We start from the raw sequence: 18,960 nt of genomic DNA, 5'->3' as shown, positions 1-18,960 counted from the left end.
ACCCTATCAAACCTGTCAGCAGAACTATAATTCCCAATACAAGACCGATATTACATTTAGTCTATTAAATTTTCAATTTGGAACTGGGATGAAAACACTGTCAAATGGGTTGGAAATAATTAAAGAAAAATTGTTTTATTCATCACATAAAAGGTTAAAGTTCACTGCCAGAGGGAAGAAAATCTACTTATTGCTTTATTTTTCTTGTTTCAGACATGGTTCAAAATGAACTCATGCAAACTCAGCCTATGTGTACTGAAATACTGGCAGCATATTCTAAAATATTAACATGCACTTGGTCATTACAATTATAACCCGGAAAACAAAAAAGAATTTGAGAAACCCTCAAAATCATTTGCAAAAAAATGAAATCAGTGCTTCTGTGTTTAAACTTGCCTGCTTAGTCTTGGAAGCATTAAACTGTGATTTGGCAAAAAATAATACCAGGAATATCCAAAAATAAAGGAAATAACCACAATCTTAATAATTGCTCTACTCTAACCCTACAGGAATGCTACTGTGTAAAAATATTCTGGTTTATACTTCCTATTGATGAACTTTTTACCTGCTTTTTCTGTAGGTAGCTTCTCATTTGTCTCTAATGGCAAGTAAAAAACAGCAAATCATGTGAGTATAAAGAAAATATAAGCATTTCTTTTGTTGTAATAGAAAAGTGAGACCTGAAGTTTGGGCATATAAAACAAGGTGTGTGACTATATTCTGACCCATGACTTTCTCTGAAGAGGAATTGAGAAAAAGCTTTTTAAATTTTGCTTGACAGAGGTTCTTTGTATATTTCTACCACTCAAGTGAATAATACATACACTTAAATAAATTTTGGCTGAAAAGATTTTTTTAAAATATGGCCTAAGATATACATAAAAAGTCTGCTTCTGAGCCTCTGGCTACAAAAGAATGAACCACCTCTTAACTTCAACTATGCCAATAGTGATCCCTTTTGGCAAAGAATAAAAGAAGATAATGTGCAACTTAAACAATATATGACACTTCTATTGCTAATATTGGAGGTTCTACGAACAAAATTGTAGTTTCTTATTTATCATAGAATCATAGAATGTCTTGGGCTGGAATGGACCTTAACAATCATCTAGTCCCAACCCCCCTGCTGTGGGCAGGGACATCAGATTGCTCAGAAATCCAGGTACAAATACACAACACATTTCAGTCTTAATAACATATTTTAAATGAATTCATTTGAATTCACACATTCAGTTTTTCCATCACAGATTCTCACATAATTATACAGTATTGCTAAGTGAACACTGAGAGCAAAGTACCTATTTTCTCACTTCATGCTGTGTATTTTTCTGTTTTATGTTTCAGTGTTCTCAGATTTACATTTAATGACTTTAAGAAATAAAGCCATCAGGACTTAAAAATTAAGCAGATGTTAACAGATTCCTCCAATAAACTTCAAGATTTCTTAGGTCAATATTCCTTACAGATTAAAAATATTAACTCTTACATACACAGAATCTGATTTTTTTTCCCCACTCTCCCAATTTCTTTACTGCAGGAGCACTTGGCTATCACCTTTCACCATCTGTAGCTGTGTAACACCCAAAGGTCGTGTTAGGGGAAACCATTAAAAAAAAAAAAAATCCAGGTATAAATTCAATTTTAATACAGTGAATTAAGTTATTTAATCATCTTTCTCCAATTTAAAATTTCATCTTACAGTACAATTGTTTTTGTGATTTTCATGATCTAGTCTTTTGCATGGAACTGAGCCTGCTGGGTTTGTTTTTAATTTCCAGATTACTTAGTTACTTTCTTCACAAATCAGGATTATAAATATTTCCACATAGAGTCTCACTAAGAGTAAGCTTATTATAAGCCTAATGTTACATTTCACCTGTGCTCATATGTAGCCAACAACATAATGCAGGACCAAGTCTTTTATCAGTGCTTTCTGAAAATCCAGGTTAAAACAGTCCCTTGTGCCACTCATTTCCCAGCAACGAAATGTAAACCAAGTCAGAGGCAGTTTTCCTCTGCCCCCAGCATGGTTGTACTTCACATGCAATTAGCTTTCATATATAATAATTTTTTAGAGATAGCTGGCTTAATTAAGTATTTTAGCTGGTAAAGGAAGTTCAAACTATGTGCATCTATTAATATACCACAATTTGCTGTATTTCATAACTTTAAAACAAGCTATGTGTTTCCATTTCCTTCTCTTCTCATCTAGCGTTACTGAAGTTTGCTATCAAACAGAAAGCAAACATGCTTTCTGCTCACCCTTTTTTATCCCATTGTGATACTAAAGTGTTTTTTATGTGTCTTTAGCTTCCTAGCAGATACTAAGGGGGGGGTGACTTGTGTATGATATGACATTCCTTAATTCAATAGAAGCTATCATATGAAAAATCCACCATAAGTAACATTAACAAACAGAAATCCAGCGCAGAACTTTTTTTCAAATAATAGCCACCAGCTATCTGTGAACTAGGATGCTAACTTAAACCCAAGACACAATAGAAAACTGAGATCCCTGAGACAGCCAGTATTATAAAGTTACATGGGAATCTGGGGCTGTTTTGCAATGCCACTCTCATGGATTAATTGCTCACAACCACATCTTGATTCAAAATGCTGTAACTGAAGCTTAATATTTCAAAGAGACATATTGCTGAAGCTTTAGTTCTAATAAAACTGACAATGATATGATATGATATAACACAAATGGGAAAACTATAATAGTCTTATTAACATATAATTGTAGCTGCAAATGAAAAAAAAGTATAATAAATAAGTGTAGGCACAGAGGAACTCAAAAAAAATGTGTGCTGGCTCAAAGGCTATCATTTAGGGGCCACCCACAATAGCTGTCAAGTAAAACTACTAAACAGCCAGCCTGTATTTATGGAAGAATTACTATTTAAAAAAATTATTAAAGTGTATGTTGTGGTCTAAGAACAGTATTCTCCAGTTCAGTACTCCTGCAAAACCACGTGCCACTTCCCCTCCCTGCCAGCTGGAGGGCCAAAAGGCAGAGATCACAAAAAGATTGAGATCAGAACAATTTACTGGGAACAGCAATGGGATAAGAAATAACAGCAACAATATTAATAACAAAAGATATAAGAAAAGAATACCAGAATACCAAACTGCTCTGTCTGCCGTGTGTTCTCCACTGTAAGGAACCCCTTATTCCCTGAAGACAGTCCCTTCCCCCCTTGCCTGACAATGATGTTAAGTAGCATAGAGATATCCTTCCTAGCTACTGCAAAAATTAAACTCAGTCTGGATGGAACCAGGATGGCATATGTGACAGAAATGCCAAGGGAACAGGATCATGGCTGCTTAAGTTCTGAGAGAGACAAATGTAACTATTCTGTGATTTTTAGAACCCTATATTCTAATTACCTACACTAGCACTCAAATTTGAAGTGCCCAAAACACCAGCGTTCAGTTTTGAGAAAAGACTTGAAGATTTTTCCCCCTTTTCAAAGAACGGCTGAGCTTGGAAGAAATCTCAGGAGTTCATTTTGTCCAACATCCCTGCTCTAGTGGGCCACCTACAGTAGTTTGCTGAGGATCACATCAAGACAGCTTTCAAATATCCCCTGGGATAAGACTCTATATCCTCCATGGAAAGCTTGTTCCACTGTTTGAGCATCCTCACAACGAAAGCTTGCTCCACCCCCTTCTCCTTCCCCTCTCTGGGCATGGAGTTGGAGCAAAGGTAAAAATTGCAAGATGAGATAACAACAATTTACTGGAAGCAGCAATGAGAGAAGAAAGGAAGCAACAACATTAATAACAAAAGGTAAAACACAATGGAAAAATTTACATAGAAAGTGCAACAATACCAGACTCTTCACCTGCCACAGTTTTTCTCCCCCCAACCTGACCAGAAATGAGGCAATCTCTTACTCCAGTCCCTGACAAGTGATGAGATGGTATCAAATAAAGGTAGGGTCTGGTCAGGCCTCTTTCTCTTTATGGTAAAAAATTAAAATTGTTCTGGCCAAACCTAGGGCACCCTTCTATGTATAAAATGGTTAATGCAATTTCCTCTATAGTTTATGCTCTTAGCCACTGGAGAGAGCCTGGCTCTACCTTCTTTACAGCCTCCCTTCAGGTATTTGTATCCATTGATAATGTAGGCCTTTTGAGCCTCCTCTTCCAGCATTACCTCCTGTGGGAGGAACATCAGTCCCTTCAACATTCAGGAGCTCCTCACTGGACTCTCTCTGGTAGGTGCATGACACTCTTGCACTGCACAACACAGTCCTGCAGGTGTGCAGGCCTTGCCAGTGCTGAGGAGAGGTTGTTGAACAACCCCTATTCAAATAGCTGCAAATACTTTCCAGGATTAGTTGTTTGATCACCTTATCAGGGATCACAGTGAGACTGACCAGCCTGTAATTCCCTGGATCCTCCTCCTTGTTCTTCCTGAAGACAGGCAGGACATCTCATTTCCTTCGAAAGCACCTGTCCCAATCACTATGATCCTTAGAAAATTATTGAGTGGCCTCACAGTGACATCACTGAGCTCCCTTGGTACATATGGGTGCATCTTATCAGGACCTCTGGACCTAGGTAAGACTAGCTTGCTGAAGTATTCTCCAGCCCATTCCTCTCCCACCGTGGGCTGGCCTTCCTTACTCCAGTCCTCCAGTGTCTGGGTCCTTAGCACACAAAGATCTGATCTTTCTAGTAAACACGAAGATGAAGAAGGCAGCCAGTACCTCAGCCTTTTACAATTCCTGTGTCACCAGGGCTCCTGCCCCATTCACCAGTGGGCCCATATTTCCCCTAAAATTTCTTTTACTACTTACACACTTACAGAAGTGTGATTACCTCAAATCCACTTTCTGACACTATCTTTTCCAGTAATCACTAACTCAGCTTTAACCAAGCATGAAACTTATTCTGGAAGTAAAATTTTAGTCATTACAAACATCTAATGTTCAACTAGTGAGCAAATGATACTGGAGCCAGCAACCATCACTGGAGCCAGCAAATCACCACTACTATTCATACGCTTTTAACCACTTTCCTAAGACATCCTCCCACATCCTCCTACTGCTAGTCCTATTGTTTTTATCACCTTCTAGCTTATGCTTCGCTTTTCATTATCTGTAAATGGTAAGCATGAACAAGCTCCAGTTTCTCTCAATACTTGACATTCTAGAACACTGGTGAGGAAAATAAATATTTTCCTGTCATAGGGTGTTATAGATGGCCTCCCATAGCTCTGCTAGGTTTCCATGGTCTACAGACAAATTGCTTATTAAGCTTACATCCAATGTAAGTCTTACTGTCAAGTACTTCCTTGTTTCAGCTGTCCAAAAGCAGCACCAAATTCAATTTTTTCCCCAAATTTCCATTCCATTGCCTTAGATAAACTGAAGCTACAGATAACATTAGTAGTAATATTATACCATGTAAATCTTACATCTTTACAATGATTTGTTTGTTTTTTTTTTTTCAAGTCTGGAACTCAGCTTTATTAGTCTGTCAACCATATCTTCAGAAAAATATGTTTGTATATTCAAAATCACTTATTTGCTGTCCATCCATATTTACCACGTACATGTGGATGCTTCAGTGATGAATTACATGAATGGCAAAATGCAAAATATGCATACATTTGCAAGCCTATCTACAGCTTTAAGAACCGGCAACTTAGTGGCCTGGCTACTGAGCATATAAATTTATTTTGTGACCTAAACTATTTCATATATTTAAAATTCTTCAAGTACTATTATATATCTCCACCAGAGGAGAAATAAGAAAAAGAAAGTTAGGAAAAAATACTTACAGTTTACCTCACATACTGCTTTACCTCACATACTTTAAGTCTGTTTAAACAAAATTTTAATACCACAGCAAGTAAAAAAACAAAACAAAACAAAAAAAAAAAAACCCAAAACCCCCCCCAAAAAACCAAAACCAAAAAAAAAACCCACTTTGAAAGAGACAATTGAGAACTAAGACCTAATACTGAATTTTATGGCCTGTAATAATTCTCCAATGACATTAAAATTGCTACTGTTTATTCCAGCAGCATATGTGACATATAGTTTAACTGTCTGTGTTGGTTTCTTTCAAATTTTGAAGCAGCTGAATTAACACAATAGGTCTCCAATATATTCAGATTATTTTTACAGTAACATCACAACACATCAACATTATTTTTGATGAGTGGAAGAACATTTTTGAAAGAATCTTTACATCACTTGAGAAATGGAATTTTTTTCCCCAAAAGAAAAAGTGAATATAATAAAAGTGTACTACCTTGTCACTTTACAGCTTGACTCAATCAGCTCATTTTCAATATCCAACACACTGGAAGGCAGGTTGTATTCCAAAGGTGAGGACATTCTTTTTAAACGTAGCAAGCCAGCACAGAACTTTGCTCCCATCTCCTCCAGTTCTCTTGTACCTATCTGCAATCCCTATTTTGAAAATAAGATTTAAAAATACAGAATAGGTACAGGCAGATGGACCCACATATACTGCAAAATAGCTCTTTAGGTTAATATTTTCTTACTTTATTTAATACATTCTCTTGCTTTAAAGACAGATTTGTAGAATAAACAAAAAAATCAGATTTAAAATCAGATTTGTAGAACAAACACTTAGAGTATCAGAGAAGACTCGGGAATACCTACATGATTCCTTCAAGGCTGAACAGAAACTTCCAGTTGTTTTTGGAGCTTCCTAGCCTACACTTCTAGCACCCCAATATTAACAAATCTTTTCCCAGTAGTATTGGAAGAGAGACAGGGATTATGTCTAGGTTCATAAATGTAAATTATTTTAAACCAAGAATTTAAAATATTAGATTCCTCAGTATAAATTCCATCAAATAGAATTTTAAAAAGGAGAGAATATCATAGCTGTGATCAAATTTATTACTATGTTTTGACACATAAGTAAGACTACCTCCATGAGACAGATGTCTCTTCCCCACCTATAAGTTAGAGGCCTCTGAAAACATTTATTCATGTATTTAGTAATTAAAACCAACAAACAAATTCTCAAAAGCTATAGCTCTTTTCTAACTTGAGCTACATAGCCAGGCATTTTCCTCTGCAAAGACTATTTAGAATGTAGAACTTATGTAATACTCTCCAAGTTTACATATCTGATAAATCCTCCCATCAGGTAATTCTATATTTTTAATTTAGCCATAAGGGCAGTATATAAAGGGATATAACCTCTGACTCAACTACTTTATAAAAAGACCATAACCTAGACTGAGCCTCAATGGTTACATAATTAGCTAGTACTAACTGTATATATTCTAGCAAATTCAGTGGCACAGCTTCACTCAATTTCTCTTTATGCAATTTCTGTATCTCTGGAGAATTTTAAAGGACTTTAGCTTGGATCTTCTCAACCCCTTAACATACAGATTAGTTAAAAAGAAGCTTTGACAAAACAAACATGGAAACAGAAGAGCCAGGAATTGGTGGTCAGGTAAGTCATCAACTACACAAGAAGCAACAAAGAATGAAGTGGGAATTTTTTTACCAAACCTAGGGAAAAGCACACAAGCTTTGTACATGTTGCCACACTGACACTGCATTTTGAAATGCAAGGTTTAAAAGTAAGTATGTTGCTCTAGAAATGGTACAGCCCACACCAACACATTCTCCATGTGCTCTTTTGAACATATTTTATAGAAGAAATGTTTGATTTTCTTCTGAGTTCTTTTTTGTCTTAGTAGTACTCATAAGCAAGGTGCTTTTTGGTAACAAGAAAGACAAATCTATATCCATGATTCTGAACAGTGCCATCCTCCGGCCAAATGGTACTGAAACCTGTTAGCAGTGAACAAGAGTTGAATATTTGAGTATTATTCTTAATAGTAATACTACTTACCTCTTTTATAATGCTTTTGTGCTGTAGGTTTCAAAGCACTTATTAATAAAGGAAGAATTATCCTCACTGTACTGATGGAGAAATGGAGGCAGAGAGGGTTGAAGCGATTTGCACAGTGTCTCACAGCATGTCACTGACCCCGCTGGGAACAGAAATCAGTTCTCCTCACTCAGTGTAGTACCTTATCGAACAGAGGCCAATTTTTTTGGCTTTGTTTTGTATTTGTTTGCACATCATTAACTTTCGAAGACCCCAATCATACCTGGGGCTCCACTATGCTAATCACAGGAAGACACAGTCCCTGCCCCAAAGAAATTAAAATAACATTAAGGTCAAGAGGCAACAAAGTATGTAGAAGAGGAAGGAGAAAGGTAACAGTAATCTCACTGTTACACAGCTTACTAATGTGCACAACTTAACGGTTCAGAAACTTTTCCAGTTATCATCTGCATTTGTTGCTGAAGAATTTATCGTTAGTTGGCAGGTTCCTTATAGGCAATATATGTCTAACAGAGTGTTTCTAAGTTGAAAAAGAACAAGAGTACAGCATGAAGGAAAGTGCAAAGACAATTGTTATAAAGATAAATAGCGTGCGCATGTTCTGGGCTGCTATTTTTAGCACAGCAGAATGAGGATGTAACTAAAGAGAAACCTAAATGAAGCAGACTGGAGGTGGGTAACTGGGAAACACCTGAATGATAAATTTTGAACTTACTACACTGAAGGGTATACATAACTGTGGTAAAAGCCTCATGCTAAATCTTGATTTCCTTCTTTCTGTTAATCATAAGGGAGAATGTAGTATCATACAAATGCCAAATACCAAATTTCTTAATTGATTCTTCCATCAGCCAAACCTCTTCATTGCCATGAAACAAGATCTGAAGTCTGGTTCAGGAAGTCATCATCACCATCATCAGTTGCCCTTACTAAGGGACCTGAGGTCAAACTCATTTTCACCGAAGCCTTGATTTCACTCCTTTTCTTTATCTTCTAATGATCTTCAACTGTTGTTCTAGTACCTTTAACTGAGGCCTATTAAAGTTACTTACATGCCACAGGCATTGCATTTAAGCTCAAGCCACCTCAATGTAGCTTCTTTTTTTAAACTAAATTTATTTTTCTCTACATCTTATACAACTATCTTTCTTTTAGACAGTAAATTTGAGGTGAAGAGCTGAAGTCTTCCTTACTAAGCATGTCATGAAGGTATCTTCATATCAATAGAATATCTCAGTGATTAAATTTGCCACTTGAAAGCAAAGATACAAAAACAAAGGCACAGCAGGCTATGACCTCAAGTGGAGATGAATATTCCTGTAATACATACTTAATAAAAGGAAAATAGCCATATAAAGATTCAGAGAAATCAACTGGTCAGTAAAATACCATGCATATCTTCTGATTTCTTATTCAGCAGAGGTCACAAAGACATACTCATTTCTGAGAACTCGAATCCTAGAGACTGAAAAATCATGGTTACTGAGAAATTTGTTAACCAAATCTTTATTTCCTGAAGTCTTCTCTTTATGTGCATCGTAAGATTGGCAGGTAACAAAATCTTTTCAATTAACTTAAAAATCAAGCAATACTTCCAAATGTATTAATCTTCAATCAGCAAAGACATTGATTTCTGTTTTAGGCGGCATGAATCATTGAAGACATTGTTCTTTTGTCTGGCATCTTAATTATGCTCCATAGTAGATCCTGGAGAATCCTTTCACCTGAAAGTCTGTTTTCCATATCCTGAATCACAGATGACTGACCTACATTTACAGCACTTACTGTCAAGAGACTACAAAGATTCCACGTGACCAGCTCAAAAAATTTGCTTCTAGAGACAACTCAGTCATCAGAGATCCTAAATAGAGGTAAGACTAGCTACCTTCAGCTCAACAGCTTTATGGCGGGTAATAGTCTAGATTCATCATTGTCCAAATAAAATAAATTAGAACAAAAAGAAAAATTATGTTCCACTTTGGCAAAGACTCGTTTTTCTTCCAAAAAGAACCAAATTGTTAAGTAATCCTCTCCATGCTTTGAACAAAATTCATCAAGGATGCCAAACCATAAGACTAGTGAAGTGTTTCAGACTTTTATGTTTCCATCGCTCAGATCTGAACTCTCATGTCCCTTAGGGTGGGAAGTAGGAGGGAAGGGAATTTCTGTAGTTCAACTTCTCTCTGTTTTGAAATAACATATTATGACATATGTAATCTAATTTATACAGTAAGTTTCTTGACAGACTTACTGGCCCTACTCATTCCACAAAATAAACCAAACAACACAACAAAAGCCTCCAAAATACCCTGAGCTTAAGCCTTTTCTTCTCTTTCATCTTCTCACTGCAGAAATACAGCTCTTTGAAAGTCCAGTCACCTTGACTTTTTAGATATATTTTCTTAATAAGTCTGAGCATTATCATAGAGAAGAAAAAATTAAGAATCTTCCTGTATCTTCAGAGGATGACTAAGAGCTCACAAATTGCTTTACTCAATAAAATGAATGACAGAAGAGTAATTTAGTTTCATCAGTTAGTTTATATGGCATAAAAGAATGCTCTTAGAATGCTCTTCCCTTGAGTAAATGATTCTTCCACAAAATTCAGCCATTTTTATATTTCCTTACTGAAGAATATCTTTGGAGGTTTTCAAATCTTTAAAGTTTGTCCACAAAGCATCTTCAATTCACTTTTCTAAGAATATTTTCAAAATTTCAAAATAAGCAAACTGGATGATATATCTTTTTTTAAAGCTCTATAATAACCTTTATCATCTGAGTAATACTCTGACAACAGCAGGAATGTATCTGTTGTTAATTGACAAAATGTAGTACTTACAGGCCTACTGAAATTCTCAACAAAATATCTGTCTTTCTACTCTATAGGGATATAAGCACAGATGTTGGAGCATCCATTAATATACTAAATATATCTTGTTTCAACTCTTTTTTTTTGTTGTTTCTGTCCTACCCAGCCTTCTAAACCTCTTTCTGTCAAGCACCTTATTTGAGGCTTATTATCATTTTCTTGATTAGCATGCCTAAACTCAACTTTCAAGCAGAGGAAATCCACTCCTTCCATGCATACTGTCTAGTAGTGGGACACTACCAACACAGTCACATTTTGTTTTCAGATACACAGCCCTGTCAACACTTTTCAAGGAGAGAAAATGAAAACAAATTGTAAGTCATAGAAGCCACACAACCACGTGAGTTCAGAGGTGATGTGTAATTTGTAGTGCCAGTAAGTGGGTATGAAAGTGTTTTGATTTGTAAGCCTGTTTCCCCAGCTATATGGGAAACTTCTGTAAGGGACATTGCTAAATATCTGTTGAAGAACCATGATCTGCCATGGTGAAGTCCGAAATTGCCATATGTAACAGAATTTTTTATTATAGTATTGGCCTATACTACTACACAATCCTAATAATCTGTTGGACAGAACACTTCTGAGTTTTTTTAACTGCATGCATACGCATGTGATACAAGCAATGATTAATACTAATCTTGTTAAAACAGCCCATATGCGTAACTGCTATGCAACCTACAAGGTTAAAAATTTTATCACTTCATCCTAACACTAGCCTATCCAGACCTTAAAAGGTTTCAAAAGCTTAAAGCAAGCAAGAATTGAGCAAGCAGGGTTACAGAAGAAGATACCAATGCAAAGGGAAGAAAATAAAAAGTAAGAAATATTAACTGATGTATCCTCTTACTTTATACTTGCCCTGGTCACATCCACATAATGTGCTTTCCATTGTGTAGCTTCTTTGTACTCCTATCTCTCTCCAGACAACAACTCGTGCTGTAGATTCCTTGGACTTTTCCACTACAAAGCTGCAGCTGCCCATACAGAATGCGGGGGCAGTGTGACTCAGGATCTTGGGGAGTGCCTGCAGGACAGCAATTTGAAAAAAACAGTGATTCTTTTATTTCTCATATGGATGGAGGTGAAAAGGGACCAAGTAACCACAAACCATTATCAGAAAATTTGGTGCAGTTTGCATTAAAAAAAGAAGAAACAAACAATTCACCATCTTGAGTTTTCAAAACTCAGTGTGTTCAAGTAATAGTGTCTTCAGGCCTTTTCCTAGTTTTTAAAATCCCTTTTACAGGTTCAGTCAATAAAATTGTTAGTCATGTGAATAAGGATCAGGATACAAGAGAATTCTTCTTCAGCTGATCACCATCCCTCCTAACTCACCAAGCTAAGTTTGCTCAAATTAAGTGTACCACATACTCCACAGTATTTAATTAAACTGAAGACTGTTTCAGAAAACTCATTAACAAACATAACAAAAGCAGTATTTTAGTAACACATAAAATTAATTTGTATTCAGCAAAGCACTAGGTGCATATTTCACTTCAAGCATGTGAATCAAAGTTCAGTTCTGTTTACATGACAGTTTCAGTGAAAAGGTCATGCAAATATATATTTGACTATTGCTAAATGACTGTTCTTTCCAGTTTTTATTTGTGTCAGTTAAGACAAAACACATGACTGCTTGAAATTTATTATTTCAGTAGTAATACATAACCCATTACTGCAAGCTTGCCGAAATATTTAATTCCACCTTTTTGAAAATGAAAGGCTTTTTCCAACAGCCCTTATTGACTACTGTCTTTTGTGCACAATAGCAGTGCATGCTGAAGTGACAAAAACCCACATAAATGTGTTAGACCAGCAGACATGATTGGCATCTGGCTCAACATCCAGGCAATCACACAAGATAATCAAGAAGCCACAGATGATGTTTTTTTTGGTGAGGGACATTTAAAGAGGAAAAAAAAGTAAGAAAGCACCTGTACTCAAGGATGCATAACAAGTGTTTTAACATGCATTCACATGCTTTTGAAGTTTAACTCTGAATCTTTTGAAAAAAACACAGGGCCTGCACTCATATAGGTCACACATGTTTGCAGTTCCCATGAGGCAGCATTGGAGGTAGACACACAGAAGAAATAGCTAACACTCCAAGAAACATGTAATTCTCTAAATTTTTTACATTTTTGAAAGCTTATACAGTGCAGAGGATGTGTTTGTGCAAGTTTATTATATATACCTAATTAGGGGCACATGTCTTAACTACACTATATATGAAGGAATAAATAAAAAGGAATCTTGCGTATTTCCATATCTAAAAATAAGTATTTCTCAGAACAAGTCAGTTTCTCTTTTGCCGTGTTGCTAGAATATTGTTTGCCGTGACTCAATAACTTTTTTTTTAATCTGGTAATTACAAATGCACAGAAGCATATTTTCCATCTATTTTCTATAAAAGTATCATTAATTACAAAAAAAACCCCATAAAAGTTGATGTAAAGAAGAAAAAAATAAAGCACTATAATGTTTAAAGTTTCATGTACTTTGAAATACACTCACAAACTAAAAAGAGGTGATTTTAAATAAATCTCTTTATGCTATAGAGTCATTATTTGCATAGGACAGGATCAGGAAACTATTTGAAAAGGATGTTCCAAAGCCATGCCAAATAAAAGGTATAAATGTCAAACTCACCCTGTAAGCAGGGTCTTCCATCAGGTCACAAGAGGCAGCATTAACATTTGTATGCCACATTGTCTCTTTGATGCTGCAGCCATACATAAATACATTCTTTTTACGAGAATGACCATGATAATCACAGTAGACCTATAATAAATCATTTGGCAAAATAAACTCAAGGCATATGGAATTAAAAATTTAAGAAAGTAATAGAAAGACCCTTTTTTTTATTTGTACTGTTAAATGTTCCAAAGAACTAGGCAACACAATCCTTTGTATAATTAACTCGCATTAAGACAAAAAGTGTGTGATTCATCTAAGGAAGGTTTAACTTTCTAGCCTAACTAATGTAACAGATTTACAGCTACAGGTTTGCAGAAGACCAGTTGTCCAAGTCAAATTCAAGTGTGACATGGTTTACAAGACCATATCAAAATGTTTAATTTATAAACTAGCTACATAGACAAAGTTAAAATTATTCAGAATTGCTTACACACACATACTTACCAAAGGCAAACGTTTTATAGCAGCCAGATATTGCAGTAACCCTTTAGCATGGTAAATAGTGGGATGCAGATCTGGATTTGGATTTTGCCACTGTCTGTTTAAATCTTCTCCACTTAAAGAGCAACGGTGGCTATTGTGGGGGGGTGGAAAAACGCATGATGTAGTCTGTATTATCATACTTTTAAATAAGCCTCCCCCCCACCTCAAGTTTTCCTCATCAACATTGCTTCTTTGGAAGGAGTCTGGCAAGAAACAAACTTCAATTTTCTAACATGCCAAATAATAGAAATGCTTGGGATGTTTTAAGCTATGCTACAGAAAATCTAAAAATAAATTAGAAGTAGCCTCTTAGGTGAAGCCAACTGTAATATTACTTATTTGCTGTTGAAACTGAAGACTTGCAATTCTATCCAAATTCTAGCTCAAAATCAGTAATTTCATACATATGGTATCTTTACAATTTTGGTGTGTTCTGTAATTTAGAGACTAATGTCAACTAGAAATCTAATGCTTGAAATGTGAAGTTGTTAGGAGACAAGGAGCTGTGAGAAACACAAGGACAAGAAAACCTGAAACAACTGAGGAAACAAACAGATCATCTCTGTATTCAGTCAGCTATCAGCAAGAACTTTTAAACTTGCAGGATTTCATGATCATGCAGTCATCTTCACATTTGTCTTTAGACTGTGTCTGCTGGGACAGCCTTCTTAATGGTCCCTGTACCCTGAATTATTTAATTACATGTATTCTAGTATACACATTTTTTTGCATATATAAAGACAAGGTTCTACTGAAATCTGTAGTTAGTTTTACTTTTGTTATTTTGTTCACAAAACCTTTTAAAATAGTACCTATAGTAGATGAATAGAAACTGTAGCTTCACCATAGCAAAATTTCCATTTCACATGAATTCCCTGCAACCAAGTAAATGTAGAGTGCTCAATGTTTACTTATAACAGTTCCAACAAGTTCTGAAATACCCCTTAAACTTATTAAGAAAAGTGTAGCAATTGAAATAACTACTATTAATAACTTCAGTCAAACCAGGATACACTATTACCCTTTCTCTTGCACACCTATCAACTTCCACAATTTAAAAAAAATATGTAAAAGGCATTCTCAAATATACGGCACTTTCTTTTTTCATGTAGACCATGAACTTGTTTAGTTATTCCTAAATGCAGGTGTGGTCTCATATAACACTCTTACACAAATCCAAGACAGAGAGACAATTAAAATTTCATGTCAAATCACATAGGGATGATTATCACCCATGAAAAGCTGGAAATATTTTTGTAAAACTTAAATTTGTGAAGGAATGTAATTGCCTTTTAAGAAGACAAAAATTCTAGCAATATTTCAAGTGTCAATTGCTTTTTTATCACATTACGTATTGCATTTGTACCATTGCCCGATTAGTTTAGATTATTTATTTTTAAATATTCATGCAAAGATTTAGAATACAGGTTAAATATTTGTGAATAAATATATGCTTACTTTCCATTGATGACACCATCTGGATTGAGCATGGGAATAATTTTGAAAATGTAAGATTCCCGTAAACTCTGCGCATTTGGATTATTGCTCATAAGGTATTCCAGTGTTCCCTTCATAACCCAGCTTGCATTAGTCTCTCCAGGATGCACACGAGCAGAGAGGAATATATAAGGACGATTCCCTAAAAGAGATACCCATAGAAATTGCAAAACATGATTTAAGCTAAATAAACAGTTCATTGATTGGAAAAAGAGCCAATAGTCCACTGCATTTATATCTATGCAAAAAACATAAGTTGAGTATTACTGAGTATTGGTATTATTGATAGAGCTGGCCACAACATTTTTGAAAGGACTGCTAATTACAGAACTATCACAATGGAGCTTTAAATTTGATCAGACAATTACACAATTTGAGCTGGCAGTTATGATTCAACTTTCATGACTTTTTCCCCAGTAGGCGAACAAACTGAGGTGGACAAACAAATCAGGAAATGGCAAAAGTTCACTTCAAAAGTTCACTTCAAATCACAGTAGCTAGATGTTAGCTTTATGAAAGATTTTTTGACAAGCTAATAACCTCAGCATTTTAAGAAAAAAGTCATCCAGTATTCTTTTCCAAGAAGTGCTGTCTGCAAAATGTAATGTACAAACCTAGGAGCAAAAATTTAAAATACATTAATAGATTAATGTATATTACATTAATATACATTAATATATTAATTAATATATAAAGATATAAATATCTTTGTTTCACTACCAAATAAGTATTAAATACAAAACAAGTCCTGAATACTGATGCCTCTAAGTGTCACAAAATTCATTAATTAACCTTATTTTACATTGCTATTTTTACACTGCACAGTGGTTAAGACTAAATTTTTTCCACAAATACCTAGTTTTACATTATTTTCAGTTTATGAGAAAGAAGAGTTATACTTACTGAACTGACAGATATGTTCATAGTAATTGGACTCTGGCATGGCTGTAATAGTGACTAATGGACAGCTGTTGCCAGCCAGCGTCTCACAGAGAACGTCTTGCCGAAAATATATCTGTTGAGGATTGTGCATAGATTCCAGCTTCCTAAGATGCATCTTCATACCAAAAATAATGAAAAAATGCTTCAAATTCTTTGCAGTAACATATGACAGCATATTTCAAATGTACTATTTAACATATCTTTCTTTTAGATGTTCTAAATAATGTTCAAATTTCCAGGATAATTGTGACCATGAAATACCATCTTCTACATCTCTGACCAACTGAATAATTCTCTTTACAGAGACTGGTTTTCTAACTGCTTTGAGAAAGAGGAAGGAAAAGAGGATAAATTATTGTACACAGATGGTACTATAGGGGTATGTAGAAGGTAAGAACCTCTGCTTCATTAAGGTTATCTGATCAGGGACCTTTTTGCAAGAAGAGGTAATAAGTAAAGAACGAATCAATACATGGGAACAGAGAGCCGAGATGTAACGGCAACCATAGCAAAGACTAAAAAGTCACCAGTCTCTCTTTGAACAGGCCATTAAGAACCTACAGACAAAGACTGGGAGAGAGTCACCTGATAAACAAGGAGGAGCCTGAGAGTCACCTGGTAAACAAACGGAACAGGATAATTTGGGACATTCAAGAGGGGGGTGTGGTACCATACAAAACTCAAGCACCCGATTCCTACAGTATGCCCTTAGCCATCTCTGCACAGCCTTACTCTCTACCCTGTGCATCCAAGTGCTGTGTGGACTAGTACAACTAAAAGGACAGGTCTAAGTCAATTTGGGGTCAACAGTCTGGAATGCACAAGGGTCTCAGCATAAGTAGTTGGAAAAGCCAACCTATTGGGACCATCTCTATGGGTACCACAGGCTGTGTCCCAAGTCTCAGCTACTGATGGAATTAAAGCAGACTCCAGCAGCTGGAGTTGTAAGCACTCTTCACTCCTAAACAGGGGTGCCAGCAAAGAACTAAACAGTGGTGTCAGCAAAGAAGCAAGGGGACGTCTCACTGCCAGTGACTGCAATGGGTAAAGGTGCTGGTATACAACCACTGAGGCAAGGACAGTGTGTCCATCAAAACATATCTGGTGGGACAATAAGGGTTGAGCTTCTCAGTGACAACACCTGAAGCAGGAACAAGACCATGTGCCTGGTAACAGCTGCTAGGGATTGGGGTGGGGAGGGAGTGGGCAAGCATATGCATCTTCCCTGCAGTGGTGTATGGGGGGGCACATGTGAAACTTACTACTAAACTTTATGGTAAGCTACCCAGACATTATGGGCCCCAGGTCAAGGGAGGGGTATCTAGCAGGCAGACATGCTGGCATCTGGGCAGAGGCACAACTGCAGAGTGCCTCTGAGATAAGTGTGCAAGCACACACATCTGTTGGCTAGTGAGCATCAGGCTGGACTAGACTGCAAACTGGACGCCTGTACAGGTAAGAGAGACCTGGGATTGAGGCAGGGCCATGGCACAGATGGGCCATGCCAGTGTTCCACAAACATGCTTCTGATTCTAGAGAGTGGGATGGCTTGTACTCTTACTATTGAACAGCAATTCACACCAACTGCAGAGGAGGATGGGGTATCTGTACCTGTTATGCAAGTAGTGTTACACAGGGGTGTGCCTTGTCTGTGTAGCCTTGTCTGTGCCAGTCCATGTAGCCAACCCTGCCAGGCAGGAGTGGGCACACATGTGTGCATAAGTCTCTCTCTCTGGGATATATACTCAGACTTGCTAGTGAATATATAAGCAAACAGGAAAGCAGGAGCTAAGTCAATCAGCCTGGGACAGAGACCCCCAGGTACATTGATTGGCCTCCAACAGCTGGGCAGGAGGAACCTCCAGGACCAGGAGCTGCTGGAAGCAGCAGTTGCTTATAACATCCCTTAACAGGTACTTCTTGCAAAAGCTGGCATAGTTTAATGAAAAGCTGCATTTAAAGCTGCTATACACTGGGCACTGAGTCCTCTGCTTTGTTTTTATTGCTGTGATAGAGGCATACAAGAGACATTCTAGCCAAATGAATTTTGGTTAGTATTAAAAGTTTCAGAAGACTTCTTTAGACAATTCATAAACCTAAAAAGATCTCTAATTATCTTAGTTACACCAGCTTTAGTTATCAGAAAGTATATGTAGAACAGGATACAAGTAATTTAACTCAAACACAAACACTCCATCAAATTAGCACTGCTTCCAGTCAATTATTACAGAATCACAGAATGCATAAAGTTGAACGGCACAAAAGTGGGCCATCTGGTCCAACCCCTCATAAGAAGCAGGGCCATCTTATAGTACATTGCACAGGATTCTGTCCAGGCAATGCTTGAATTCCGCAGGGATGGAGATTCCCCAAACTCTCTTTGCAATCTGTTCCAGGGCTTGGTCATCTGCATGGAAAGAAGCTTCTTCACACGTTCATGTGGAAATTCCTGTGCATCAGTTTGTGCCAGTTCCCTCTTGTCCTAGTTCTTAACACCACCAAACAGAGCCTGGCTCCATCCTCTCGACACACCTCCTTTAATACTTCCAGATATTGATGAGGTCCCCTCTCAGTCATGTCTGCTTGAGATCTTTCCTCATAAGAGAGAT

The 18,960-nt window shown here is 36.6% G+C and overlaps 1 protein-coding gene across 9 annotated transcripts in view; it reads right to left on the bottom strand.

Annotated features, from left to right (window-relative positions):
* Positions 1–18,960, bottom strand: part of AGTPBP1 (ATP/GTP binding carboxypeptidase 1) — a 65,667-nt gene that overhangs the window by 11,131 nt on the left and 35,576 nt on the right. For 5 of the 9 annotated variants that reach the window (XM_021534418.4, XM_085567063.1, XM_085567062.1 and 2 more), the window contains 6 exons: positions 16,313–16,466; positions 15,371–15,551; positions 13,874–14,003; positions 13,382–13,513; positions 11,580–11,756; positions 6,271–6,431 (listed from right to left, as the gene is read on the bottom strand). In XM_021534418.4, the coding sequence (XP_021390093.3) occupies positions 6,271–6,431; positions 11,580–11,756; positions 13,382–13,513; positions 13,874–14,003; positions 15,371–15,551; positions 16,313–16,466 (935 nt within the window). Of the gene's footprint in view, positions 1–6,270; positions 6,432–7,863; positions 8,045–11,579; positions 11,757–13,381; positions 13,514–13,873; positions 14,004–15,370; positions 15,552–16,312; positions 16,467–18,960 lie in introns of those variants that run through there. The other 4 variants (XR_014951400.1, XR_014951401.1, XR_014951403.1 and 1 more) reach the window with 4 other exon arrangements.

The sequence above is a fragment of the Lonchura striata genome, chromosome Z (genome assembly GCF_050655825.1).
Source record: "Lonchura striata isolate lonStrDom1 chromosome Z, ASM5065582v1, whole genome shotgun sequence".
Taxonomy (NCBI): domain Eukaryota; kingdom Metazoa; phylum Chordata; class Aves; order Passeriformes; family Estrildidae; genus Lonchura; species Lonchura striata.
The sequence above is the reverse complement of the archived record's forward strand: the minus strand, read 5'-3'. Positions and strand labels throughout refer to the sequence as shown.